This window comes from Canis lupus, chromosome 5, assembly GCF_011100685.1.
Source record: "Canis lupus familiaris isolate Mischka breed German Shepherd chromosome 5, alternate assembly UU_Cfam_GSD_1.0, whole genome shotgun sequence".
Taxonomy (NCBI): Eukaryota; Metazoa; Chordata; class Mammalia; order Carnivora; family Canidae; genus Canis; species Canis lupus.
Genome location: NC_049226.1, coordinates 75,791,876 through 75,819,853, shown reverse-complemented (window position 1 = coordinate 75,819,853; position 27,978 = coordinate 75,791,876). Strand labels below are relative to the sequence as shown.

The window sequence follows — 27,978 nt, the reverse complement described above, 5'->3', positions numbered from 1 at the left end:
GAACATTCAATAAGCTAGTATAATGACCCCATAGGTAAAGAAGGTGATGCATATCATCAGGGCAGATCAGAGAATCCAATTAGAATGGTGAACTGGAAAAAGACATCAAAGAAGTAAGTAAAGATAGAAGACAGAAAAACACTGCACCTTACGAAGACCATCAGGTTACACTCCTGTAAGGGGTGACTTATGGGATCTTTCCACTTTGATTCCTCAGTGTTTAATTCTATTTGCAAAATAGGTATTTTCAGTTTTTTCATTCACTCTCTAGCTGATCTCATCAGTTCAATAGCTTTAAATACTTCTCTCTTGAATTTGAGACTCATAGATCTATTCACTTACTCCATATATCTTCATTTGGATGTGTCCCTTGGGCATCTCAGACTCAATAGAGCCAAAACCAAACCTTGATCCCCACCTCCCCAACTGGCTCCACTCTATTTCAGTAAATGGCAATTCCATCCTTCTAAAAACTCTGACTTTGACTTGTCCCTCACACTTCATATTCAATCTATCATCAAATTTTGTTGGTTGGCTCTACCTTCAAAATATATCTAGAATATAATTGCTTCCCACCATCCCCACAGACATTATCTTGGTCTAGGCCAACATCATCTTCCACTTGGATTATCACAATAGCTTCCTAATTGTTTTCCTGACTTCCATTCTCAAACCCTTAGAGTCTGTCTACAAAAAAGCTAGCCTGCTCAGTTCAAAAGGAAAGCCATACCATGTCACACCTCTGCTTAAAATCCTCTACTTCTCATTTCATTCTAAATAACATCCAAAGTTCTTCACATGAAATTCAAAACTCAACAGCTGGGCAGCCCGGGTGGCTCAGCGGTTTAATACTGCCTTCAGCCCAGGGCCTGATCCTGGAGACCTGGGATCGAGTCCCACGTCGGGCTCCCTGTGTGGAGCCTGCGACTCCCTCTGCCTGTGTTTCTGCCTCTCTCTCTCTCTGTCTCTCATGAATAAATAAATAATCTTAAAAAAAAAAAAAACTCAACAGCTTTGTTACACATATCTTTGATCTCATCTTCTAACATACCCCCCCTTGCTAATTCAGCTCCAGCCACAAGGGGTTCCTTCCTGTCCCTGATTATGCCAACCACTTTACCTGATTAGCATTACCCCACTGTCACTCGTCACCAACCCTGCTTTATTTTCTAAACAGCGCCTACCATTACCTGACATTTGTTGTCTTATCCCACTAGAAACTCCTTGACAGCTGAATGTTCTGTTCACTGCTTTTCCTCAACACCTAGAACAGTGCTCCTGTATGCAGCAGTAATAATTTCTAGGTATGAAATTCAAAGGGCTTTTCACTTCATTAAAAACAAGCAAGCAAACAAAAGCCTATTTTGGTTGCTCAGACAATCTTAAAATAACCAAAATGCTTCTAGAATGAAGCTAGATTCCACAGCATCCATCAGGAATTACAACTATGGGAAATGGTGAACGACAATATTCACACATGCAATCCTTTCAGATGCATCAGAATCATAAGCACATGACAAGGATCATGTGCCCAATTAAATGAATATTCTTGTTACATATTCACCAGCTAGTAAACAGATGTTGACCCAGAGCAGACTGTCCTGATGACTCTGCTAGGAAGAAAGAGGTGACATCACTGGAGAACTCAAGGCATATGCTCAGGCAGGTGACACACGTACGCACAGCCTAGACTGTGATTGCTGAACTCCATGCTGACTGCCAAAGAAATTTGTCTCATGACTCTCAGGGGAATTCTCTCAGCCAGACAGTCACCTCTAAGTCCTCTGTAGTTAAGGTTAAGGGGTCTCTTTGTGATCAGTGAGATGTTATGCTCCTCAAATGTCTATTTGTGATACATGTGCTTACATGTTTAGTCAAACGTTTATTTATTCATGAAAAAAGGAAGGAAATAGGGTTTTGTTTAAATTCCATTTCTAGGTCCAAGGCCACCTGTTTTGGCTGTCTCCAATACTGAACCCCCGGCTTGTCATCAGAACCTCTCCCCACACAGGCCCCTCAAATTAGCCACACCCTCCAACCTGTTACCACTCCAAACAATACTCCCCAAACTGTCAATGCGCTAAACAGATCTCCCCCACCCCGCCATTATCGACCATCAGAGACCCCTCGTCTGTCACTCATGCTCCAAAATTCCCGACACCGAGACTTCCCTCATGAAAAGCCCTCTGAGCGCCCTATCCTATCAGCCAGACCCCCAAACTCCTCTTCCCGTTACCAACGTCCGCCGAGACCCGGTTCCTGTTAGCAGTTCCCGACAGCATCCCCTTCCCCGTCACCGAAACCCCTCCAGGACTGCCGGGTGGCCAACGTCATCAGCCCCACTTCCTCGTAGCCTCGCCTCGCCCCGCCCCGCCTCGCCGCTCGCCCCGCCCCTTTGAATGTGGCCACGCCCCCTGGCGCGGCGTCCCGGCGAACTGCGCCGGAAGCCCCGCCCCCGGCCGGTTGCTAGGCTCCGGCAGCCGGAAGTCCCGCCTGCCGTGTAGTCGCCGCCGCCGCTGCTGCCGTCGTTGTTGTTGTGGTTGGTTCGCTGAGCTCCGCGGCTCCGAGAGCCGGCTGCATCCCTTCCCCGCCGTCGCCATGAAGTGGATGTTCAAGGAGGACCACTCGCTGGGTAAGGCTCCGTCAGAGGCCGGGTGGTGGGGGTCGCGGCGGCGGGTGGGCCCCCTCCCCCACTCGGGCCGCCCTGGGCTGGGCCGGGCGGGGCGGATGCCGAGCTGTGGCCTCGGGTCGCGGAGGCCCCGGCGCCCCCGCCGGCTGCCCACGGACGCTGTGCCGCCTTCTGCCCTCCTGCCGGGAGGCGGGGGCCGAGGACCGAGGCCGCCGAGACGCCGTAACAAGGACCCGGGCGTGCGCAGGTCGCTGGGGGAGGTGGGTCGGGGGCGCGGGAAGCGGCGGACGAGCAGGCGCGACCGGCAGCCCCGTCTGTTTCCCACAGAACACAGATGCGTGGAATCCGCGAAGATCCGAGCGAAATACCCCGACCGCGTTCCGGTGAGTGCACTCCCCGCCCCCTCACCTCGTCGTCACCCCGTCGTCTAGGACTCGCGATAGGGCCCCGGGCCACTCAGCAGTTGATAAGTTGAGGTTCCAGTCCCAGTTATAGGAGCAGACAAGCCAGACGGGGCTCGGGGCCTTGGGGGCCGTGGCGTGAGGGGCTTGAGCAGGTGCTGTTCAGGGTGCCTCAGTGCTGAATCTCCCGATCTAGGCCAGCGAGCTGTCTGCAGCCTCTGGGCTCCCTCGCCAATTATGTAAGGAACGATGTTCTAGGACAGGGCAACAGGTCACTGCCACTTTTGGGAACACTGGTGGAGGGAGACTGTCACTTTGGTCTTAGAAGTGGTACTTTAGTCTCAGGACACTCATCTTTAACTTTGAGCCTCTGTCTTTACTTGATTTCTAGCTCCCTTTCCTCACTCTGACCCTGTCATCCTTTGCTGACCAAAAAAAATCTGAGAAGCCTCTGAGAACTCCCTTCTTTCGTGGTTCCTCCTTAATCAGTAATAAAGATCCTGTTTCTTCCGTGGTAGGGGTAAAGTTTCTATAATTCTTACTGATTTTTAGAGGACATCCGTGTCTGTTATTGTAGCTCTTTGTTTGAACAAGCAAAACTCTGAGGAGGGGTTAGGAGGGACACATTTGAAACCTAGTTCAGGGAGAAGCAACAGGCCAAATGAGGAGCTTGGTTTACTCATTCCCATTAGTCCATCCATTCCTCTCCCCTTTGTTCCTTGGGATCTTACTTCCTCTGTAGTGTGAAGGCAGATTCATTCTGGAGTCTTGGAGTAACTGGCTGTAGATGAAACCAGGTATCTCAGGTCTGCCCAGACAAAATGTCGAAGAGCTTTGTAGTAAGGGCGTGTGTTTCTCTTATGCTCGCTGAGATGCAGGATGATAAACATAATTGACCACAGAAAAGCACTTTCTGTTTCCATATCATACATTTATGTCAGTTCTTAACCTCCAGAGTTAAGAGTTTGTGGTTTATTAAATCAGGGGCATATTTTCCAGTGTTGTGCAGTTTCCCACCCACCTCCTTGCCCACATAGTATTCATCAGCTCCCTGGCAATGCAAGGCCAGAGCCTCACTTTAGAAACCCAGTCCTGATCTCTCTTTGCTTTCCCAGGTGATTGTGGAAAAAGTCTCAGGCTCTCAGATTGTCGACATTGACAAACGGAAGTATTTGGTTCCATCTGACATCACTGTGGCTCAGTTCATGTGGATCATCAGGAAAAGGATCCAGCTTCCTTCTGAAAAGGCAATCTTCCTGTTTGTGGATAAGACAGTCCCACAGTCCAGGTGAGAAGTGTTTACTAGCATTGGCCACCTGCTTGGCTGCTTACAGAACTCTAAACTTTGGAGGTGAGAAAACTCTTAGAGGTCCTGACTGGAAATCTGGATGTTGTGCTCCCTGACATGAGGAGCTCAAGGAAAATAAGAAAGGGCTACAGTATCTGGGAATATACTTTGGGTTAAGAAAATAGAACAAGGTTGGACTTAAAAAAAAAAAAAAATCTAGCCTCAGACCCTGATGAATACTTTAAAACAGTTCAGGATTTACTTAGGCTTAAGCCATCACTAGAACCTAAATGAGCCTAAAATTAGGTTTTCTTTAAATGACCCATGAAATAAGTCCTGTCGTTCTCCACTAGGGGCTTGTGGGCCCTGCTGAGGCTCAGCTTCAGTTAATCATCCTCCTGCTTGCTCTCCAAACTTAGTTCTGTGCCACTGCGAGTGTGTAGCTGTCTGATCCTCAGGTATGCTGGAATGGCTGCTGTCCAGCAAAAGGCTCTGAGGTCTCTTTACAGACTTACACCCCCCCTCGTAGCACCTGCTCCGACTGTCAGAGTAACCGCCCCCCTTGCTCTAGCTGTTGTGCTGCCTAGAAGCATTCTTTGGCATAACTTGGGGCCCGAGTCTTCTGGGGCATTATAATTCTCTTCTTCTGTGTAGTTGACAGCCCAGCTTTAGTCCCTGGTGGAAAAAAGAAAATGGACTGGCTCCTTCAAAATTCCTGGTCAGTCCTTTGCCATTACTGGTTGAGTATTAGCCCTTGAGCCAGATGCTAGTCCCTCTCCCCCGAGTGTGAGTTCCTGGCTACATCTCATCTTGGAGACTCCAAGTAAGTCTCATTGGTTACTCCCCTAAAGGTAGTACTTCTGCAAGCTTAGGCTTTCAGAATCCCTGGAACTATCCCAGTTTGGCCAAAATATGTTCCCTTTGAAAATCCTTGAAAGCTCCAGAAAAGACCTAAGCCAAAATCTAGTCCCTTTCCTATGACAGATAGCTCTGGCTATTTTTTTATCTGATTTACTTTCCTAATCTCCACCACCTCCATTTCCTGTGTTTGGCAGAGAGGTTGGGGAAAAATGAAAGGTTCTTCAGTAAGGTCAGTGTCCAGCCTGAGGAGATCCGCCTGGCCTGCCTGCTAGGTGCTGTTGGTCTCCTATAGCTGTTGTTCAGGAAGCTGTGGTGTTGGCAGAGGCGGTCTTGACACCTGGTGGGGCTCTTCCAGCCTTCCTTCCCCGACCTCCAGGCAGCATGGTGCTGGGTTCATCAGGTTAGGAAGCCCTGGGCATCTGTAGTCGTAACTCAGCTTCTCTTAAGGTGGTGGAGAGGTGAATCTTCAGTCATCACACTGCTGATCACTTGACAGCAGCACACACAGAACTGCCACAGGGTCTCCTGCTAACTCCATCTCCTGCAGCTTCTGCAGAGTCTGGGTAACTCTGTGTTTCCTCCTTCCTGGCAGTGGCTTCTTAGGGAAGGAAGCAGGTGTCTAAGACCTGTGGCTTTGAATTTATTTGATCAATTCTTCTGATTTTTCTTTTCCTTTTCCTTTTTTTTTTTTTTTTTTAAGATTTTATTGATTTATTTATGAGAGACACAGAGAAGGCGGAGACATAGGCAGAGGGAGGAGCAGGCTCCTCGCAGGGAGCCCGATGTGGGACTCCATCCCGGAACTCTGGGATCATGGCCTCAGCCGAAGGCAGACGCTCAACCACTGAGCCACCTAGGCATCCCACTTTTGATGTTTCTTAAAGGAGATGTGCAGGCTTCTGGAGACACTGTTACTCTGATGGCCTCATGTTAATCTAGCAATTAAAATGGCTGCAGATTAGCAACTGCCCCCTCCCTCCATTATCCCTGAGATATAAATAGAATTGGAAATCAAAAGTAATTCTCAGGGCAGCAGAGGCTGCTTCCTTTTCTCTCCCAGTCCCATTTGCCTTTCCAGCCTGGTAAGAATCTGCCCTAAAGCAGATGACACCAGTGACCCCTGTCAGGATTTTAGAGAATCGCTAACCAGGCTTCCTCTGCCCGGGCCTTTGGCCCCAGTTAATGACTTTCTGTCCCCACACTTAATACAGCGATTTGGTTTTTTTAAGAAAATTTGTTTCTAAACAAAAGTGGTATATGACATCACTGGGCCTTATGCAAATACTGATCACTTGACAGCAGCACACACGGAACTGCCACAGGGTCTCCTGCTAAAGCTAATGTGTGACTCAGTCCTGCCATCTCCTCCCCAAGGCACGTTAACAGCAGCCTCTTCCTCAGCTCCTTCCAGCCTCCTTAGGAAGTGCGGGGCCTCAACCTTCCACCAGTGCTTGCAGCCTTCAGAAAGTGGCTGGGGAAATCAGAGTTGGAACGGATGAGTCCAGGCCTAAGGAGGCTTCTCCCATCCTATGACAGATTTGCGTGAGGATCACTTGAGAGGTGGGAGGTGGAGCTGAAGTAACTTCAGTTATTCTTGCCTTGCAGTGGGACTTTCGGAGTATTCTGGAACACAAGCGATCATGTAAAATGTGGTTATTGTTTAGACTAGTGAGTATTAAATACTGATTCTAGAAATAGAGACCAAGGCAAGTCCCGGAGTTTTACTTCCTAAATTCTGAGTTCTGTTTTTGTTTTTAAAGCAGGGCAGAGGGGGTAGGATCTCAACTCCCCTTTCCCATTTAGCATTGGAAAGTTGAATTCTCAGCCTAGGATCCTGCATCCAGAATCAGGCCAAAAACAAAAGAATTGTCCCTTGGTGCAGACAGAACTCAAGAAAAAAATACCAGTGTACAGACTTCCAGTCATGGCAGTAGCAGGGAACCCAGACCTGGCCGTGGTACCTACCTTTTGATCTTTGTTTAGAACACAGAAGAATCTTGTTAATCCCTGCTTAAAATAGAAGCAGTAATATATTTTTAAAGTATCTCTAACGTGTGATAATTTGGGAATGTTACACTTGGAAACGTTTTTTAAGATTGTGGTGCTTAGTTGCTCCTTTGATCTTGAAGAGAAACTAAGTAAAAGGAAGTTGTGAGATCTTATAGTCCCTTTATCCTTTATTTAGAATTGTGCTTAAACACTTTTGATCATTTCTAGGTAAATACCTCTCCAAGGGTTTATTCCAGCAGTAATGCAATAGGGTTTTATTTATATCAGAGAAAAAAGTCCGACAAAAGGGATAGCCAGTAGTTAATTTTTATTTTTTAGAACATCGAGAGCCTTCATGGTTAAGTTGACTTTCACTCTGAGGTGGTTGCCTTTCCAGGGTCCACGCAGTGGCCCCCGCCCACAGCCCTGCTGGGCAAGAGAGAAATCCAGGTCCAGGGGAAGCATGTGGGCTCTGAAGCAGATGGGTGACCAGGTGTGCCTGTCGGTCCAGCCAATTCGTGAGTCAGGCTGGAGCCCACAGCCTTCAGGACCTGACCTTGGTCGAGGGCCATGGGAAGGTTCTGCGGGGATTAGGTGCCTGCTCAGTGCTCAGTTCTAGGCCGGCCTCCCCCAGCATGTGCTCTCAAGGAGCTTCAAGCTCATGTCACCCTTGGCAGCACTGCTGTTCCCAAATTTGGGCCCTTTTGAAAGGTGCTGTTATTATTGGCTAGTTTGTCTGGATCTGTGTGACCCTGAATGTAGGGGTGAGTAACAGAGTTTTAGGGGCGGGGTGAGTAACAGAGTTTTAGGGGCCACTTTAGGTTCATGAGAGTCAGTACATCGGGGTCCCACCAACGCCTTAGATGGGCTCTGTGGCTTGAATCTGCCTGCCCTTGGCTTTTCCCATTTCTTTCCTTGTCAGGCTCAAGCATTTGGAAGGTGGCAGGGCTCCTGGTGCTTAGCAGCACCCTTCTGGGGTGAGCGCATGTAATAGTTGATGCCACAGCCCTGTGTCTTAGTTCTAGGGGCCCGAGGTCGCCTCTGTCTTCCTTAGCAGTACCTGCAGCAGGAAGGCTTAGAGTTACAGCGCTGCTCGCCGGTTGTCAGGCCATCCAGCGAGCCTGTGCAGCTCAGCCTGACAGGCACCTCCAAGCCACCTGTGTGAGGATCCTTGGGCATTTTGGCTGTGGCCTGCCCAGCGCTGTGTGGCTCAGGTGACCTCTTGAGAGCGAAACTTATCTTCTCAGAGGCTTGGAACATGTCCTAAACTGACACGCCAGCCTCTTCCTGGAGACTGCCCACTGACTAGGGTCGCCTTTTAACTCATTTCTTTTTTTTAATGGGAGTTAATAAATTTAAGCTGCAATTGGGGCCCAGCTCTTTTTGGCTCCAGACCAAATCATTCTGGCTTTGTATGTGTGTGGCCTGATCCTGTAAGTCCTATTTTGAAATCATACTGTACAGATGTTTCAGTCTTGTTTCATGGCACTCAGTGTCACATCAGAATTGGGCATTCGGTCACAGGCTGCTGAATGGAGTGTTCTGCTCCCAGTGTTGAATATCATCAGTTTCCAAGTTCGCCCAAGGGGTGTCCTGAGTTTAAGGACCCAGTGTGGCTCCCAACTGAGTAAAGTTTCCACACGAGGCTGTGTGACAGAAAAGAACAGCAAGAGGATTCTTAGAGTCACAGGCACAACCATCCAGTTGTTACATTACAGGATCTGAAGAGAGAGCTCTGACACAGAGGCTGGCAGTGGTGGCCTTACTTAGGCACCTGTTACAAATGTAGAATCTCAGGCCCCACTCTGACCTACTGAATCCAGAGAGACTCAAACTAGGCATGTGTGTGATTTCGGACACACATGTGTATGTGTGACAAGCACTAGTCTTGGGAGATGTGTGCAGAAGGCACAAGATGCTGACATTAGGGCAGTAGAACAGATCTGTGTATTCACTTGGAGGGAGCACAGCTTAGTGCTAAGGATGTGTCTTAGCTTTGTGATATGTCTCACTTTATTATTGCCTTACTTTTATTACCTATAAACTGGATTGTGATCCTTTTGAGGATTATGCTGCCTCCGAAGATTGCTCTGAGGATAAAAAGAATATGAACACACTTAGAATAGTGCTTGGCACATAAGTGCTTTTGTAATTAGGATTTTTATGATCACGCTCTATAGCTGCTGGGGGCATGGATTAAACAGATTTATAAACCCAAGTTTTACTTAAAAGGTAATACAATCAGAAGGAACGAGAGCCACATGATTGTGGGTCTCTGCTTACAGTCTCGGAGCCTGCCTCAGGCAGCAGGGGCTCCAGTGGTCATTGTTTACTATAGGCAGAGTCTGGAGTGGGCCACCAGTATTTATGTAGCTCCTCAAGTATTTTTTTTTCAAAGATACTATTTATTTATTAGAGAGAGAGATAGTGACTGGCGAGAGAGAAGGAGAGAGACTTTAAAGCAGACTCCCCACTGAGTCAGAGCCTGATGCAGGGCTCAGTTCCATGACTGTGAGATCACACCTGAGCCAAAACCAAGAGTCGGGTGCCCAACCCAGGTCCCCCTCCTCAAGTATTTCTTCTAATTCAGCAGTGGGATTTGGAGTCATTGCACTAGGGGTTCATATTTGCTAGGAACAGAGTGCACTTAGCCTGTCAGATGGAACCGGACTTGACAGTGGCTGCCTTTGAAATATACAGTGTCTTTTACTTCTGCCTCTAAATCCCTCTAGTAATGGTCATGGGGAGATGGTAGGCCAGGTGCTCACCAAGGTGCTCACCTGGATTTTTGGAGGAAGTGGGGCTAAGAGAGTTGTGACAATAGCTGTAGCTATTTTCCCTGTCGCTCCTTTGGAGGTGTGTCAGAGAAAAGCAAGGTTCCTTGGGGGCATTCCCGTCCACCAGGGTAAAAGTCTTCTTGAGAGAGACAGTTACGTGTCAAGCTTTTGGCTGGTTGCTGGCTCCTCACTCCACTTCCTAATCATATGGTTCTTAAAGATAAGCATCTCAAACAAACAAAGAAGACAGATGGGATGCGTGGCTCAGTTGGTAGAGCATACAACTCTTGATCTCAGGGTCCTGAATTGAGGACAACCACCTCCTGTTGCCTTCTTAAAATAAGACACTAAAAAAAAAACACAAGTACCTCTCTCCCTCTGGCAGAGAGACTGTTTCTCCACTCAGCTGCACCTGGAATCATCTTGGGCATTTGAAACCTACTGATGCCTGGATCCTACCTCCTGAGATTCTGATTTAATTGGTCTGGGGTAGGGCTTGGGCATGGAGATGTTTTAAAGCTCACCTGTGATTCTGTTGTATAGTGGAGGTTGAGGCTTACTGCTCTAGGGGGCTTTACGACGGGGTTTCTCCCTCTGCCCATGTCCCTCAAGTCCCTCCATGTTCCAGGGCAGTACAGTTGAGAAATGGCATGTGAGCCACATTTGTAATTTTTTTTTTCACGTTTGTAATTTAAAATGTTCTAGTACATTAAAAAAGAAACAAGTGAAATTAATTTTAATACATTTTAAGTATCCAAAATGTCTTTTCAACATGTAATAAAAACTGAGATTTTTACATCCTTTTTTTCATACCAGGTCTTGAAATCTTGTATATGTTTGACAGTTACAGCATGTCTCAATTCAGATGAGCCGCATTTCGAGTGCTGCACGTAGGCAGTGGCTACTGTATTGGACAACAGGAATACAGGACATTTCTATCATAGCAGAAATAGCATAGTAGTGGACAGTGCTCTTCCAGGGAGTCCTTATTTTACAGATTTCAGGTTAAGAGATCGGGAGCGCTGTTATTTACCAGATGCTGATGACCGGTCATTTGTATTCCTACTCATCCACCCCCATGTTGTTACTTAAGAATTCTCATCTGCCCACACAGCCAACTGGGCTAAGCTGACAGTTGGGCAGGAAGAATAGGAAAGGAAAAACTCCCCTTATAGATGCGGCCTGTACCCCTGTTATGTGGAGGTCCCACGCAGCCCTCCAGGAGCACACCAGCAGAGGGGCGCAGGCCCTGTTTCAGCAGCCTGTGGCCCCAAACTCCCCTAGAAACCCCGGCCCTTGTTTTACTGAGTCCTGCATGTAGGCATCTAAGTGGCCTGTCCGCTGTAGTCTGTGCTGGCTCTCAGACTACTGTCTGACGGCTGGTTCTGGTTGACCCCACGTGTGGTCACCCTGATGTTTAGCACGTGTCTGTGCCTGCTGCGTCTCTCTCATAGTACGGTCACGTGGCCAGAGCTCGCCCAGGGTTCCCTGCGTTACTAGTCTTACTCTGGAGCCGCTACAGCTCAGTTCCATGGCAGGGAGCTAGATTGGGTCTCCTGTACTGCAGTCTGTTTTATGGCTTAGGGAAAACCAGCTTTCCCGCCCACACATGTTTAGTTTGAGCAACATCTATTTCTGGAGGGTTCTTAGGAGGGTTGGGCAGGGTTTCTTTGGATCCCAGATACAATCTTATTTTGCCTTACATGTGAGGAAAATAACTTCTCTTTGATGGCACTGATGCCAGTCGCTGGAGCATGGGTTTTTTTGGTGGGGGAGTTTCCACAAGAATGAACCCACTTATACTTATCATGTTAGGTACAAATTATAAACCTTCACAAAAGCCTGAAGGAGAAGCAAGTCCCATGTAGTCATCTTTACCTTGGTTCTCCACCCACATGGGGATGGGCCTCTTAGGCTCTTAATTTTGCTTAGGTTTTTTTTCTCTTGCCCTTGGCATCCAGAAAGCATTCAGGTATTAATCAGGCAAGCCCACTCAAGGAGCTAGCGCTGGCCTCTGCACTGGCCTCTGAAGGGATAATTTAGTGTGAAGGTGCAGCAAGTGGCCTTGCCTCGAGGCAGGAGGAAGGAAATTTGATTCTAGTCTTATTTACTGATTGTCCAGGCGCCCCTGGAATTACTTTTATTGTCTACCAAAGTATGGTAGAGTAGGTGGTTTACATAGTCAAGTCCCTTTTCCTCAAACCAACTTTCTTCAAACACCTAGACTCAGGGCACCTGGGTGGCTCAGTTGGTTAAGTGTCTGCCTTCGGCTCAGGTCATGATCCCGGGGTGCTGGGATCAAGCCCTGTGTTGGGCTCCCTGCTCAGTGGAGGAGACTGCTCTCACATAAATAAGTAAAATCTTTATAAAAACAAAAACAAACAAGCAAAAAGAACCTAGACTCAGTGACCAAAATCAGTTTCTCACTGTTCTTTCTTTTCTCTTTCAAGCCTAACTATGGGACAGCTTTATGAGAAGGAAAAAGATGAAGATGGATTCTTGTATGTGGCCTACAGTGGAGAGAACACTTTTGGCTTCTGAGGGCCAGCGCTGGGCTAGGTGCACCGTTCCTGCTTGTGTATCTTGTAAATAGTCGGCCATTTTCAGTTTCCAGACCTCTTCACATAGACCTATTAGTGCATTTGTAACTGGATTTATTTCTTAATATATTGGAAGGTTTTGTTTCCTTAGATTAGTAAATTATCATACAGAGTTTTATTTTCAGTTTTCCTTTTGTGCACTGTCCTCATGGCTGTCCTCTCCAGGGGACATGTTCCTCTGGGGATCATATTTAATGAAGATATTTCCATATTAAAGTGAGGTAGGTGGGGTATTAACGTGAAAGGGAGGGAGATGATGCATTTCTTCTGGATTATGTTTGAAGTGTTAAAGATGGCTAAGTATTAAAAGCACCAAAATTAAATCCTTAGCAATCAGAACACTTGCTTCACTAGATTTTGCCAACTGCCAATCATGTTGGACTGAGCTAATCTGTTCCTCTTTCTGAAACTATTAAGGTAAATAATTAACAATAAAACTTCCTCTTATAAAGGCATTGCAGTGTGACCATGTCCTTTATTTACTTTCTTCCAGACGGGCCTGACAGGTAGCTCTGCGTCTGCTAGGTCAAGCAAGACAGTTTGTGGGGCCCATGGCAGTGTGGCCTGGGATAGGAAGCAGTGGTCTGTGTCATAAGAGGGGTGCTTTATTAATTTTTTTAAATGGTTAATATACCCACATGGTTCAGATATAAAGACTATAAATAGTAGACATTGAGAAGTCAGGCTCCCACTACTGGTTCCTGATTCCCTGACCTCCCACCTTATAGGAAACTACTTTAATTTTGTTTCTTTCCAGTAAGTATATGTCCTTATTTTCTTCTTTCTCTTCCACGAAAGAAAACATTATATATATTTACGTACACATTGCTCTTTTCCATTTAATAGTATATCCTGGTGATCTTTCCATATCAGTTCATAGGGAGCCTTTTCTTTTTTTTCTTTTTTTATTTTTTTTTTTAAAGATTTATTTATTTATTCATTCAGAGAGAGCGAGAGAGAGGCAGAGACACAGGCAGAGGGAGAAGCAGGCCCCATGCAGGAAGCCCGATGTGGGACTTGATCCCGGGTCTCCAGGATCACACCCCTGGCCACAGGCGGCGCTAAACCGCTGCGCCACTGGGGCTGCCCCATAGGGAGCCTTTTCATTCATTTTTACAGTCATATTCATCACACTGTGAATATGTCATTATTATGTACCTGATACCTAGGCCCCTGTTAATGGCATTTGGGTTGTTTGCAAGTCTTTCACTATTACACCGTGGTGGGATGATAACTGAATACACAATGGCCTCTTAAAAGTATCTGTATGCTTCCTGGTGCTACTTTTCAAGCCCCCTTCCTAAAAATCACAGATTTTCCCATGCACACGAGTTTCATTATTTCTCACAAATTAGTATAAATGTGTAGGCTTGCCAAAACACAAATGCATCTAAGAGGAAAGCTTACTTTCCCAGATCCTCCTCAGACAGTCTGTGTTGGAGGCTAGAGCCCTACAGAGATAATGAGGGTAAAGAAACCTAGGAACATGCAGTTAAAATGACTGCCTTGCACTTTCTACTGGGGAAGAAACACAGATCCTTATCTTTATCTTTACCAGGTTGTATAAGCAGCTCGTCACAGCTGTCTACTGAGGTCAGCCTCCCAGCTGGGATCAGAGGAAATGCTTATCATTAAGCATCATGGTGGTCTTTCCTCAACCTGACCCCATAAAATCTGCGGTCTCTGCTGGTTGTTTCAAACTGGAAATAGGTACAAACTGACCTCTGAGTGAGCAAGGGAGAGGGAAGGAACAATTTCTGTGTTGAAGGAAATCTTGTTTGCAGTGACAGCCACCTAATTCAAACTGGCTTAAGCTCTAAAAAGGATGCTTGAACTAGAGATGGAATGATACCATCAAAGCCCTTTGCTCCTGGTTTTGTTTCCCTCTGTCTTGACTTCATTCTCAGGCAGATTCCTTTCCTGCGAAGGCAACATGGCCCCATCAGCTTGGCAAGTCCAGTGGAAGAGCATTTCTTCCTAGGGCAATGTTAAAAGTCTCCAGGAAGACTGTGGCCTCACTTGAGACAGGGACTGGTGGGAAGGAATGATAAAACCCTCCTAACCTTATGAACAGAACAGGATTATAGAGAAATGGGAGAGGGATAGCTTTCAAAAGGAATTTTGATCTGTTTCTTTTTTACAACCACAAATCCACAAATGTAACTGAACAAAAATAGAGGGAAGAAGAAAACCAAAAAGCAAGGGCCACCAAAACGAGCTGTGTTTTTCTTTTTCTTAAAAATAATTTATAGAGGTTCCTGAGGGGCTTAGTGTCTGCCTTCAGCTCAGGGCATGAAATCAGGGTTCTGGGATTGAGCCCCGAGATGAGCTCCTTGCTTCTCCCTCTGCTCGTGTGCTCTTGCTCACTCTCTCAAATAAATAGAATAATAAAAAAAAAAAATTTAGAAGGGTGCCTGGCTGGTTCAGTTGGTAGAACACGTGACTTTTTTTTTTTTTTTTAAGATTTTATTTATTTATTCATGACAGATAAAGAGAGAGGCAGACACAGCTGCCTATGGGAGAAGCAGGCTCCTTGCAGGGAACCCAATGTGGGACTTGATCCCAGGACCCCAGGATCACAACCTGAATCAAAGGCAGATACTCAACCACTGAGCCACTCAGGTGTCCCGAACACGTGGCTCTTGATCTTGGAGTTGTGAGTTTGAGCCCCATGTTGGGCGGAGAGATTAAAACATTTTTTTTTTAAGTAAAAAATAAAAAAGTAACACTGGCCGGATACCAGATGATTTATATATATTATCACGACTCATCTTCAAAAGGAACTCCTGAGATAGGTAGTATAATTCTTACAGCTATACTGCTACCAAGTGACCACTGAGAGACACCGCGCTTGAGATTTAAGAGGAAAGACAAGAGTTGCAGTGTGAAATCATGTCATGATGTTTGTTTTTTTTTCTATTTACAATGTGCTTCACATTGCTGGACGCTGAGGCACAGACAGAAATACAACATTACCCCATCCTCCAGGCACTTAGGGGTGAACTACATAGAAACACATAATTACAAAGCAATATTTTAGAAAGTATTCTTGGAACAGAGGAGGGAGTAGTTGTTATCTATAAAAACAAATGACTGAGGAAAGCAGCCTAATTTGTAATACCAATAAAAATGGATTTCTCAATTTTGCCTTTAAAATGTAGCATCTGAATGAAAGTTTGAAAAGTTAAAAAAAGAGAAAGTATCTAGTTTCCCCCAACTCTGGTCCTTAAAAGATACTAGCGTGTCATCCTTGTGCAGGAGCCATGCTAATCTTCTCTGTATCGTTCCAATTTTAGTATATGTGCTTCTGAAGCGAGCACTAAAAGATACTAGCAAGATGAATTTTACCACATTATGTAAGGAATCCTTAACCCTGTCTTAAACTTTAAGAGATTAGAAAAAAGGTTAATTACAAATTCATTTTGATACCTAAAATGTCAATGCCAAAACTTTATGAGAGAAAAATTTCAGATTATTTATTATTATTATTATTATTAATCAACAGAAAAATCCTGAATAAAATACTAGTAAATAAAATTTAGTAGTAAACTAAAACAATCATGACCAGGTAGAGCTTAGCTCAGCGACGGGTCATTTAGTCCATCGTTATGTTTATTAGTAAAATATACCAAGCTAATAAGGGAGAAAAACTATATAATTACCTCATAGATGAAGAAAAAAACACCTCAAATAATTCAAGATCCATTCATAATTTTTAAAAACCCTCTTAGCAAATTAAGAGTAGAAGGGCACTCCTTTAACTTGATAAAGGGAATTCATAAAAAAAATCTAGAGCAAATATTTAAAGCTGTGGTAAATAAAGCACAGTGATGCTGATATTGGGAATAGACAAATACAAATAATGGAACAGAACCCAGAATGAGAGGTGTATAAAAAACGTATGTCTGAGGTAGCATGACAAGTCAGTAGGAAAATGAAAAGCCAAGCAACAAATATAAATGGTACTGTAAGGTCTGAAGGGTGAGCTTTGTGATTTGTGAACTATATCTCAATATTCTCAAAGCTGTTAAAAAAAAATGTCTACCCTTGCTTCTACTCAACGGGGTCCTGGCATAAAACTGGTACAGTAAGAGAGGAAAAGTAAATGAGAGGCATAAAAATGAGACAGGAGGATTAAACTGTTCTTTTATGTAGATAGTGATAGTCTACACAGAAAAATCCAAGAGAATCTGTAAAATTCAGAATAAGAAAGTTCAGCACGGTTGTGGATACGGGGGGAGTTACAAATATGGATGTTGTTTCTACATACCAGCTGTATGCAATTAGAGGATGAAAAAAGATCTCATTCTCAAAAGGAGCAAAAATCTGTAAGTGCATAGGAATAAATTTGATATGCAAGATCTTCATGGAGAAAAGGACAAAACATTCAAAGAAATGGAAGAGGACCTAAATAAAAGGAGAGATACACTAATATACCATATTCCAGGATGAGAACATTCAATATTGTAAAGCTGCATATTGCCCCAGATTAATTTATAATGCAATTCCAATAAAAATCCAAACCAGTTTTTTGTTTTCTGTCTTGTGGAATCTGACAACTGATGCTAAATCCATCTAGAAGAGCAAAAGGCCAAGAATAACCAGGAAGTGTTAAGAAAAACAAGCTGGGAGACTTATCTTAGCAGTAGTTAAGTAATTAAGACTGCACCATATGGTGTACAGACAGACAAACCAGGAAACACAACAGAAACCCAGAAACAGACCAATGTTTAAAATACAACAGTGATGGCGTGAAAATCAAAAGAAAAATGATGGGCTAGTTAACGAATCATTCTATAATTGGATATATATATAGAAAAACCAGATCACAGAGCACCTGGCTGCTTCAGTCAGAAGAACGTGTGACTCTTGATCTCAGGGTTGTGGGTTCAAGCCCTGCATTGGGCTCCACACTGGGAAGGGAGGCTACTTAAAAAAAAGGGGGGGGGTAGGGAAGATATGAAATATGTGGAATTCTCATAAACTGCTTCTGTAAGTATAAACTGCTACTATCACATTGGAAAGCAATTTCAACAATAGCCAGTAAATTAAAAATGCAGATAACCCATGACCTAGCAAATTCTGCATCTAGGTATATCTAGGAATATCCCCACTCGTGTACAAGAGACATGTCCAAAGATGATCACTGCAGCCTTGTTTGCCTGAACAAAAAAATGGAAACCAGCTAAATGTTCACCAGCGGGAGAATGGAAGGGTAAGATTTGGTAAATTTGTACAAAGGAATACTATACAGCAGTTAGAATGAAAGCACTAGAGCTACATGGGTCAACATAAATCTCCAAAATGGTGCTGAGGAAGAAAAAAACCAAGATGCAGAAATACATTCAGCAGAAATATATCATCTCTGTAAAGTTTAAAAACATGTGGGGCACCTGGCTGGCTCAATTGGTGGAGAGTGGGACTCTTGATCTCGTGATCGTGAGTTCGAGCCCCATGTTGGGTGTAATTTACTTAAAAAACTAAAGTCTTATAAAAATGTAAAAACATGCAGAATAATTGTATGTATTCCTTAAGGATACAAACTTATGTAATAAAAGTATACACCATGCAATTGAGGATGGTGGTTACCTAGCAGAGGGAGGGGACTGTATCAGGGAGGTGGGCTGTGTGTTCGGGTAAACGTGGGATTTCAAAAACAGCAAGTCCTGTTTTATTTTTCCAAAAAATAAAGACATGAAGGAATTACAGCAAGACATTTACTGCCAATTGTGTGGTGGGTGTTAATTCTTTTTATTGTCATGTTTGAAATGTTTCATAACTTTTTGTTTCTAAGTTACATCAGCGAGAACAGAGACTGGGTCTCCCCCAAGGAAAAGCACACACAGGCACTTCATCTCTCACTTCCTCTTCCCTCCTCAGCCCAGGAGAAGCTGGCTCCTACTTCCCTGACCCTGTGCTTGCCGAGGTGGCCAAAAATAACCTGTCCCTCAGTGGGGGAGGAGGAGGGGACAAAGTTTAGTTCCTACCTTCCTTGTCTCTTTAATATATTCTACTCTAGATTACCTGCCCCTGCCTCGAAGCTCCTGTCTATTCCCTCTGGCCTTCTCGGTCACACTCCTTCCTGTGCTTTCCACTTGTTCCTGAGCTCTCTGTGGCCTCCAGGGCTCAGTCTACTGTCCCCTTTTTTTCTCATTCTACCCACATTCTCTCTAGATGGCACCAGTCCCAAAGGTGGCTCGAGGATCTCCCAGGAGAATTTGAAGGAGGCTGTATCAATTTTCTTTTTTGAGAGAGAGAGAGAGAATCTCAAGCAGGCTCCACACCCAGCGTGGAGCCTGATGCAGGATCTGATCTCATGATCCTGAGATTATGACCTGAGCTGAAATCAAGAGTCAGATGCTTAACCGACTGAGTCACTTAGGTGCCCGGGCAGTATCACTTTTCTTCATCTCAAAAGACTTGCTCTTCATTAGACTGAAAAAGTGCAATTGGTCCCCCTTTTCATCTTTATTTCTTTAGGGAGGAAAAAACCAATCCTGGTGGTTGACATCAGGGAGGCAAAGCCACAAGAATTAGGTGGGAGTGTCCATATACACCTCTGTGATCAGCGGCTTTGCTTCCTCGCCCCCTTCGCAGCTAGAGAGGCTGTGTGCCAAGAATGCAGCAGGAGGCTCTGCAAACCCTTGCCCAGTAGGCTTCTGCTAAGGCCAGTCTCTCCTGTTGATTAGCAGAAGCTCTGGGAATCAGGATCAGCAAACTGAAGAGTCACTTAGAAGCTGAAATACCAAGGCTGGTGTTTCCTGTGTGGCCACATAGCTAGCCCCCTTCACATCCGTGTTATCCATTATCTCCTCTCGTCCCTGTGACCCTGCTGCTGTGGGGGAGGGGGCTCATTTCAGAGGCAAGGACACGGACACTCTGCGAACGTACTGACCTATCCATGATCACACAACCAGTACATCCTGGAGCCATAGTTCTGACTCAGCCCTGCGGCCAGAATCGATCCTTGTTCTGGTAGACCAGGATTCGAACTGAAGACCCATGTCTCTATGCGGCCCTGAGACACAGATGTAAAAATCTACCTTTCTGGCTTCTGAAAAAATTATTAAGACCTGACAACAATCAGCTGGAACAAAATAATGGTTCTTCACTGGACAAGGAATACACTTCTCAGTTCACTCTGACTACTTTCTTTAAATTTCCTACTCCTGGAAATACTCGGGTTTGCAACCACCACACCATAGTTTAAGCACCACCCTTTTATTTTAGAACAGAATTCCTCTAAAGTGTAAGCAAGCAAAATACTCACCCATGTTGGCCTTCCTCTTTCACAAGGGAGGCAAAGAGGTGGGCTGGATGGTCTGATCTGCCCATGTCAGCAAAGGCAAGTGGATCCTGGCATCCAGGGTGGGCGGAGACTGCTGCCACTATACGGCCCTGGAACCTTGTTTCTCCCACTGCCAGCTGCTGTCTCGCCCTGGCAGCTACGGATGAGCTAGGACAGAGGGTGTTTTATAATGGCACTGGATAAACGAAGAACAAAAAGTAAGGCATGAAAATACCAGCTGAGGGGCACCTGGCTGGCTCTGTCGGGGGAACATGGGTCTCTTGAAATTGGGGTTGCGAGTTCAAGCCCCATGTTGGTCTTAGAGATTACTCTAAAAAATATATATATGAAGAAAAGAAAAGAAAAGAAAAGAAAAGAAAAGAAAGAAAAGAAAAGAAAAGAAAAGAAAAGAAAAGAAAAGAAAAGAAAAGAAAAGAAAAAAGAAAAGAAAAGAAAAGAAAACCAGCTGGGGATGCCTGAGTGGCTCAGCAGTTGAGCGCCTGCCTCTGGCCCAGGGCCTGATCCTGGAGACCCAGGATCGAGTCCCCACGTCGGGCTCCCTGCATGGAGCCTGCTTCTCCCTCTGCCTGTGTCACTGCCCCTCTCTCTCTCTCTTATGAATAAATAAAATCTTAAAAAAAAAAAAAACAGCTAAAAAGGTATACTCACTGGAAGTCAAAATAGGCCATAAGTAGTAGCAATAAAAAAAGGAATTGGGTGAAATCTTGACGGGGATGAGGGAATATACTGCAAGAAGAGCTCTTTTCTCTCAACAGAATCTAATTTAACCAAGACGGGGTGAACTGGATTGAGAGTACACCTATTGTTGAGCAAAGCTTGCAGTGGCCAAAGTACAACTTCTCTGAGATTTCTTGGGGCTGCACAGAAAGGTCTTGTTGAACTGAAGATGCTGGGAACGGGCTCTGTAATCCCACTCTGTTGACAGGTTGGTTTCACCACTAAGGGGCCCACCGAACCTCTCCCCCTGGAGACACTGCTGGGTTTCAATGCACTTTTCATTCTCCTGGCTGCCTGAGCAAACAGCCATCACTGTTTCCATTGTGAGCTCTTCTCTTCTTGGAGCCAAGCCCAAGTTCAGGGAACATGTGCTTGAGACCAACATTTGGCAGCCTGGGTCCCCACGTGGAGTGACGCTCTGTCTTTGCCTTTTTCCTATTAAGACACTTTGCTGAATTTGGAAATTGAAACTCAGTGCTGAACACGCTTAGTGCTAAAAGCTGGTTCCTACCCCTGCTGGCTCATTAGTATAAGGGACCAAAAAATCCACACCCAAATTCAGAACCCAAGTTACCAGGCAAAGACAAGAATTATTTCCAGCCCTTTCTTGCCACCAACGTGACTGAGGCCATCTGTATTTCAAAGTGTCAATGGACTCAGTGTCTTAGAGAAAATTTCTCTTTGCATCATTTACCCAATTAAGAACTTTTATGAGAGAGACGCCTGGGTGGTTCAGTGGTTGAGCATCTGCCTTCGGCTCAGGTCGTGATCCTGGGGTCCTGGGATTGAGTCCCAGACTCGGCTCCGTGCAGGGAGCCTGCTTCTCCCTCTGCCTGTGTCTCTGCCTCTGTGTGTGTGTCTCTCATGAATAAATAAAATCTTAAAAAAAAAAAAACTTTTATGAAAAATCCTACCTTATAGTTGAAAACCCGAGCATCCTAATTGCTGGGACCTGATTTGGTAGAACAGGTTGAGAGGTTAGAAGTCAGAAAAATATTTCCCCCACATTCACATAGGAAGCAGTTGCAGAGTTGGTACTAAAATATAATTACTTGAATATCCTGATTGAAGTTTATTCTATTAAACCAAATAATAGGTCTAGGGGTTTGTTTTTTGCATTTTTAAGTTGAGGTATAATTACAATAAAAAGCACAGGTCTTCAGTGTAGAGCTTAACAAATTTTGACAAGTGCTCACACCCATGTAATCAACACTTCAATCAAAACAAGAGTATTTCCATAATTCTAAAAAGTCCCTTTAGGCTTTTTTCCACTAAACCCTGATCCCCATCCCCCACTGTCCTCCACCAGGCAACAACCACTCTGATCTCTATCCCCCTGGATTAGTTTTGGGGCCTTTTTTGTTGTTTTTTAAAGATTTTATTTTATTCATGACAGAGAGAGAGAGAGAGACAGGCAGAGGGAGAAGCAGGCTCCATGCAGGTTGCCCAACACAGCACTCGATCCCGGGTCTCCAGGATCACGCCCTGGCACCCGGGCCGAAGGCGGAGCTAAACTGCTGGGCCACCAGGGCTGCCCTTGGGGCCTCAGTTTTAAGAATAAAAAATTGAACGCATGTAACTTTGCCTGCAGCCCTGAAGTGTGTCTCTGCAAATTTTTCTCCCCTTTTTGGACTGCAAGCACTACTTAAATTTGTTCTGGATGCATCTAGATAGCCTTCCAAGAAGTCAGTCTTAACCCCAGTACAGACACATTTGGCTTTAAAGGGATTCACGTTTATGAGATATGATGGCCAACTATGATTCCCCAGCACATGGTACAAAAAGAATGCTTCTTTCTGGGAAATAAAGTTTTCTTCAAAAGCATCTTTCTTGGCTCTGTGTCTCACCCCTCCTTCAAGATAGCTGCCTTTGTATTTATGGGAAGAACTGCCTGAGCCCCTGCAAGCGAGCACATATGCTCCATCTTTCTACTAAGAAGCCGTTGCCTAGTTCCATAACCTTCCTGCTGTGCTGGGCCTCCTCTCCCCAGCTCATCTGGCCTCCCCACACAGCATCACAAGAGGACAGTGGTAATTGAAAATGTAGCGTTGTCCTAAGCCACTTAACTAGCTTGCAAAGGAACTGGGTTTTAGAAACTGGAAAATTCTGGCTGAAGCTTGCTCAGAAGCCCGTCTCAAAGCCAACACATTCTGCCAAGGTCCAGGTGGAGGCAGCTTTCCACCAGCCACAGACATGACCAAGTGAGACAAGGCCTGCTTCTCTTCCAAGCAGAGTGCTGGCAGCCAGGGCGGGTCATTTTCTCCATAGTAGCTTCGTTTCCCTAGACAGTGAGCTAATGTTTGGCACTGGCAAACTCCATGAAACACGGCATCTAGCCCATGCTCTCAGGCAGGAATGACTGCATGGAATATATATACACACAATGATTTAAATCAAGCCACATTTAAAAATTCAAGATTTTTGAAAAAATTCAAAATTCATTTAAAAAGACAAAAATTATGCACGCATAGATGTAATGTTAGAATTCACTTGTGAATGAACAAAAACAAGGCTGGAAGTGTAGATGTCCATCAAGAGCCAAATTTCAGAAGATGTTTTGCTAGACGATTCTGTGGAATTATAAGCAGAGCTGCCTAAAATATGTCGGGGAGTCCCTCTTCCCTATACAATGTCACTTCTGAGTATTTTCTGGGGTTTTGACAGTTTTGAAATACAGAGATGTTTTTCCATTTTTGAAAATTAAAAAAAAAATTTTATTTATTCACGAGAGACACAGAGAAAGGCAGAGACATAGGTAGAGGGAAAAGCAGGCCCCCCGCAGGGAGCCCAATGTGGGGCTCAATCCTGGGACCCTGGGATCATGCTCTCAGCAGAAAGCAGATGCTCAACCACTGAGCCACCCAGGTGTCCCCCATTTTTGAAATTTCTAAAATAGGCACGATGTTAGCATGGTTCAAAATTTTAAAATAACAAAATATACGGGGGATTCAATGCAAAGTCTCCCTCCCACTCGTGGCCCCAGGCATTCCCCTGCCCACCCCGTGGGCCCTGCATCAGTGGTTTCTTGCATCCAGTCAGAGATAGTTTGGCATATACAAGTAAAACACAGAAAGTTCTCACTCTTCTTTTTTATAGAAATGGAATGTACTAATGCTGTCCTGCTTTTTATTTTTTGTGCTCGCTGTATTTAGAAACAGACACTTGAAGATGGATTTCAATAAAGAAAAACTGTATGTTCATTTACCCATTGACCCAGCAAATCCCACTTCTAAGAATCTATCCAAAAGATATCCTGGCAAAAATACAAAGCATTTCAAAAAGAAAATGAAATGTCCACTAACAACTAATAAAAATGGTTAGTCAGTGCTGGGCCAAGGGACAAACACAGGGGAGGAGGAGGATGGGAGACCTCTGTGAATGTAGCTTGTTTTGCTCCCCTTATTTTTTACTAGTTTTAATTTTGGAATCATATAAATATTTTACATAATTTTTTGAAAAGCCGCACTCTCCCTTCTCCCCCGCCAAAAGAAAAGCAAAATGAAACAAAGTTAACTGTGTATAGATTTGGAGCGATAACTCAAAGAGGAACGATTTCAAGTGATTTATTTATTTTAAAAGATTTTATTTATTTGGAGAGAGAGTGTGTGCTTGCAGAGAGGGAGAGGAAGAAGTAGGCTCCCGCTGAGCAGGGAGCCTGACATAAGGCTCCATCCCAGGACCCCAAGATCATGGCCTGAGCAAAAGGCAGATGCTTAACCAACTGAGCCACCCAGGTGCCCCTCAAGTGACTTGAAAACACTAGATTAGGGTTTCTCAACCTCAGCACCACTGACATTTTGGGCCAGACAATACTTTGTTATGGGGGGCATGTCCTGTGCATGCAGCATGTCAGCAGCACCCACAGCTCAAGCAGGCAACACTCTGCCTGGACTGTCACACATCATTGCTGGGAGAACCAAATGTGTGCAAGTCCACTGGCAGGGAGTTTTTTGTAGGAGAGGACTTGGGAGGCCAGAAGGAGCCCTTCCTTCTTATGGAGAAGCAAGCACCAAGGTTGGTCAGGAGGCGTTACTGTAAAGGAGGAGGGATGGGACAGAAGGGTTGGCACACTTGGGATGGGATAGTTTGACTCATTTCTGTGGTCTCTGAGGTACAAGGGCTGTCCCTGGTTTTCAGTACCTGGTCTCGGGGTGATGAGGGCAGGTGGAGAGTAGCCCAGAGCACGAGAGCCCCATACAGTAGGTGGCTGGGGCATGACTCTGGAGTGCGTGGTTTGAACTATTCCTAGGAGTTTGCTAGCCTCCTACGGGCAGTCTCTCCAGGGTAAGCAAGGCCCCAGATGTCAAAGCATCTGGAGCACATGGTTAATGCAAGGAGGACAAGTGGACTCTTGAACCTGTTTTCTCCTGGACTTAGCCTGTATGCCTTTTCTCTTTGCCAACTTTAGTCTGTACCCTTTCACTGAAATAAACAGTAATTACAACAGCTTTGCTGCATTCTGGGAGTATATTCTGTGAACCATCAAACCGGAGGGTGGTCTTGGGGATCCCTGACACAGCTGCTAAAACCATTAGGTGAAAGGACAATAGGGAACTTCATGATGGAATAGAAAGGCTGATGCCACTAAATCCACTGCTCACTGAGTGGGACAACCAGATGTTCCTCTTCATATTACGCAAAAGAAGTATGCAGAATCAACTAAGAAGTGTTCATGTCAAATCAGCTGAACCTGAATCTGATGAAGCCTCTATGTGGAACTGCAAATCTGAAGGAAATGTGGGGACAGAGGAACCTGTTAAACAGCACTGGGAGGGAACAGGTAGCCAGACGTAGCATGTGAGCTTTTCCACAGGACAAATGACCCATCTGTCAAACTTAAGAAGGAAGTGAACTGTTACAGATTTAGTGAAACCAAAGACGTATAAATTACGTGCATCGTGTGGAATTTTTTGGGGGGGGTTCTAATTTGAACCAATCAGTAGCCAAAAGATATTTTTGAAACAACAGGGGAAAAGCAAACACAGAATACATATTAGATATTAAGGAACTCCTGTTCATTTTATTGGATGAAATACAATGGTTAGTGTTGGCTTTAGAAAGCTCCAAGAAGGGGGGCTCCTGGGTGGCTCAGTTGGTTAAGCATCTGCCTTTGGCTCAGGTCATGATTCCAGGGTCCTGGGATGGAGCCTCGTGTTGGGCTTCCTGTTCAGTGGGGACTCTGCTTCTGTCCCTCTGCCCTGCTTGTTCACATACACTATCTCACATAAATAAATAAAATCTTTAAAGAAAAGAAAAGAAAGTTCCAAGAAAGCCCCAGGAGAGGGACAGGGGAGAATAGATTAGGTAACAGCAGCATAAGGCCGGTGGCTGTTACGTCCTGGGGATGTGTATGTGGGGGTCCGCTGCATTGTTCTATTTTTTGTGTCCATTTAAAGTTTTCTACATGTTTTAAAAGGGTTAGAAAGGGTTAGAAAAAAAAATGAACTTAAAAATCAGAAATGGTTATCAGTCAAATATAGGTTAAATATGGGTTAAGAAACACAAGTAAAAACACATGATCTAATAAAATGTGTGAAATTTGAGAACCTGCCAGTATTTTAAAATGTAATTTTAAGGCACAGGTGAGATTATAAGGGTTTTATAAGAGATTTAAGGGTTTTATGAAAGACTGAAGTAAAATGTAGGAAGTTGGATGTCTAAGCACCACTTTTAGGTCTTGAGAAAACAGACAGAGCCTGAAATTGCCTTTTGTCTGAAGCCTTCAGGGTTTTCCCAGTTTTTGCTTTGAAGTCTAAATGTAGGGGTGGTTTTTACATTGTTTGTTTGTTTGTTTGTATTGATTTGACGAATTTACCATAAAATTTGGAATAAAAAGATATTACCTCCTTACATTCTCATACAAATCTTTACCCTTTAAATAGCATCTCTTGAGAGAGAGAGAGAGATGCATAATCTTCTGTGGACTAAAAAGCTCCTGCTAGTTGTTACCCTAATTGCTAGAATTTGGGGTCAAAGAATCTCCCTGATTAAAGCAGCATATGGGAAGGCCTGGCCTCCAGAGAGTGATACTTTTGCCTTTCTTTCCTGCTACCTAAAAAGACTTTTTAAAAAAAGACTTTATTTATTCATGAGAGAGACACAGAGAAAGAGAGAGAGAGGCAGAGACACAGGCAGAGGGAGAAGCAGGTTCCATGCAGGAAGCCCAATGTGGGACTCAATCCCAGGACTCCAGGATCACACCCTGGGCTGAAGGCAGACACTCAACTGCTGAGCCATCTGGGCATCCCCACCTAAAAAGACTTCTTATGTAAAAAAAAAATTCAAGGATAATTTGTTAGGACAAATATGTATCACTTCTGTCATTAAAAAAAAAAATTAAGAACATATGTTCGCACACAAACTGGTACAGGAATGTTCATAACGGCACTATTCACAAGAGCCAAACAGTGGAAACCACCCAAGTGCCCGTCAACTGATGACTAGATAAATAAGATGTGGTACATCCATACAACTGAATGTTATTTTTATTTCATAGAAAGGAATATAGTACTGATTTGTGCTACTGATTCACGCTATAACATCAGAATCTTGAAAACATTATATTCAGTGAAAGAAGCCAGTCACAAAAAACCACATATTATATGATTCCGTTTATGTGAAATGTTCAGAATAGACAAATCTCTAGAGAGAGAAAGTAGACTACCGGCTGCCCTAGGGCTGGGGTTGAGGGACAAGAGGGAGTGGCTGCAAATGGGTACCATGCTGGGTTGATGTGTCCCCTCCCCACCATATTTAGAACAAAAAAATGTTCTAAAATTGATTGTGGTGAAGTTGTACAGCTCTGTGGATATACTAAAAGCCACTAAGTTGTATACTTTAAGTGGGTAAATTTTGTGGAATGTAAATTATATTCCAATAAAGCTGTTATTAAAAAAAACATTTAAAGCTACACAAAAATGACGAGGTGCCTGGCTGGCTTAGTGGAGCGTGCGACTCTTGATCTTGGGTCGTTAAGTTTGAGCCGCATGCTGGGTGCAGAGTACTTAAAAATAAAATTTTAAGGGCGCCTGAGTGGTTCAGGTGGTTAAGCGTCTGCCTCTGGCTCAGGTCATGGTCTCAGGGTACTGGGTTTAAGCCTGAAATCACTCAGCAGGGACTCTGCTTCTCCTTCTCCCTCTGCCCCTGCTCTCTCTCTTGCTCTAATAAATAAATAAAATCGTTAAAAAAAAAAGCTTAAGGAGGGGCATTGGGGGATGGGCATTAAGGAGAGAATGTGATGTAATGAGCATTGGGTGTTATATGCAACTGCTGAATCGCTAAATTCTACCTCTGAAACGAATAATACAGTATATGCTAACTACACTGAATTTAAATAAAAAATTAAAAAAAATAAAATCTTCTTTTAAAAAAGCTATACAAAAATGCTGAAGAACTTTGAGAAGAACC

At 44.5% G+C, this 27,978-nt stretch overlaps 2 protein-coding genes and 1 non-coding gene across 17 annotated transcripts in view; 1 reads left to right on the top strand and 2 right to left on the bottom strand.

The window, feature by feature from the left end:
- The first annotated feature begins 1,983 nt into the window (after nt 1–1,983).
- On the top strand, nt 1,984–13,000 carry GABARAPL2 (GABA type A receptor associated protein like 2). Its single transcript, XM_038538296.1, has 4 exons — nt 1,984–2,632; nt 2,957–3,012; nt 4,146–4,318; nt 12,396–13,000. The coding sequence occupies exons 1-4, from the start codon at nt 2,599–2,601 to the stop codon at nt 12,484–12,486; spliced, it is 354 nt and encodes a 117-aa protein (XP_038394224.1). The 5' UTR covers nt 1,984–2,598; the 3' UTR covers nt 12,487–13,000.
- The window catches only part of ADAT1 (adenosine deaminase tRNA specific 1), a 45,011-nt gene continuing 24,510 nt past the window's right edge, over nt 7,478–27,978 (bottom strand). For 8 of the 15 annotated variants that reach the window (XM_038538267.1, XM_038538265.1, XM_038538271.1 and 5 more), the window contains 3 exons: nt 19,816–20,001; nt 9,206–9,258; nt 7,478–8,814 (listed from right to left, as the gene is read on the bottom strand). In XM_038538267.1, coding sequence (XP_038394195.1) covers nt 8,768–8,814; nt 9,206–9,258; nt 19,816–20,001 — 286 coding nt within the window. In that variant the 3' untranslated portion in view covers nt 7,478–8,767. Of the gene's footprint in view, nt 8,815–9,205; nt 9,259–10,469; nt 10,647–19,815; nt 20,030–21,471; nt 21,524–27,978 lie in introns of those variants that run through there. The other 7 variants (XR_005360092.1, XR_005360093.1, XM_038538269.1 and 4 more) reach the window with 7 other exon arrangements.
- Nucleotides 15,759–15,865, bottom strand: LOC119872107. The gene has a single exon (XR_005360290.1). It is a non-coding gene; the product is annotated as a U6 spliceosomal RNA (small nuclear RNA).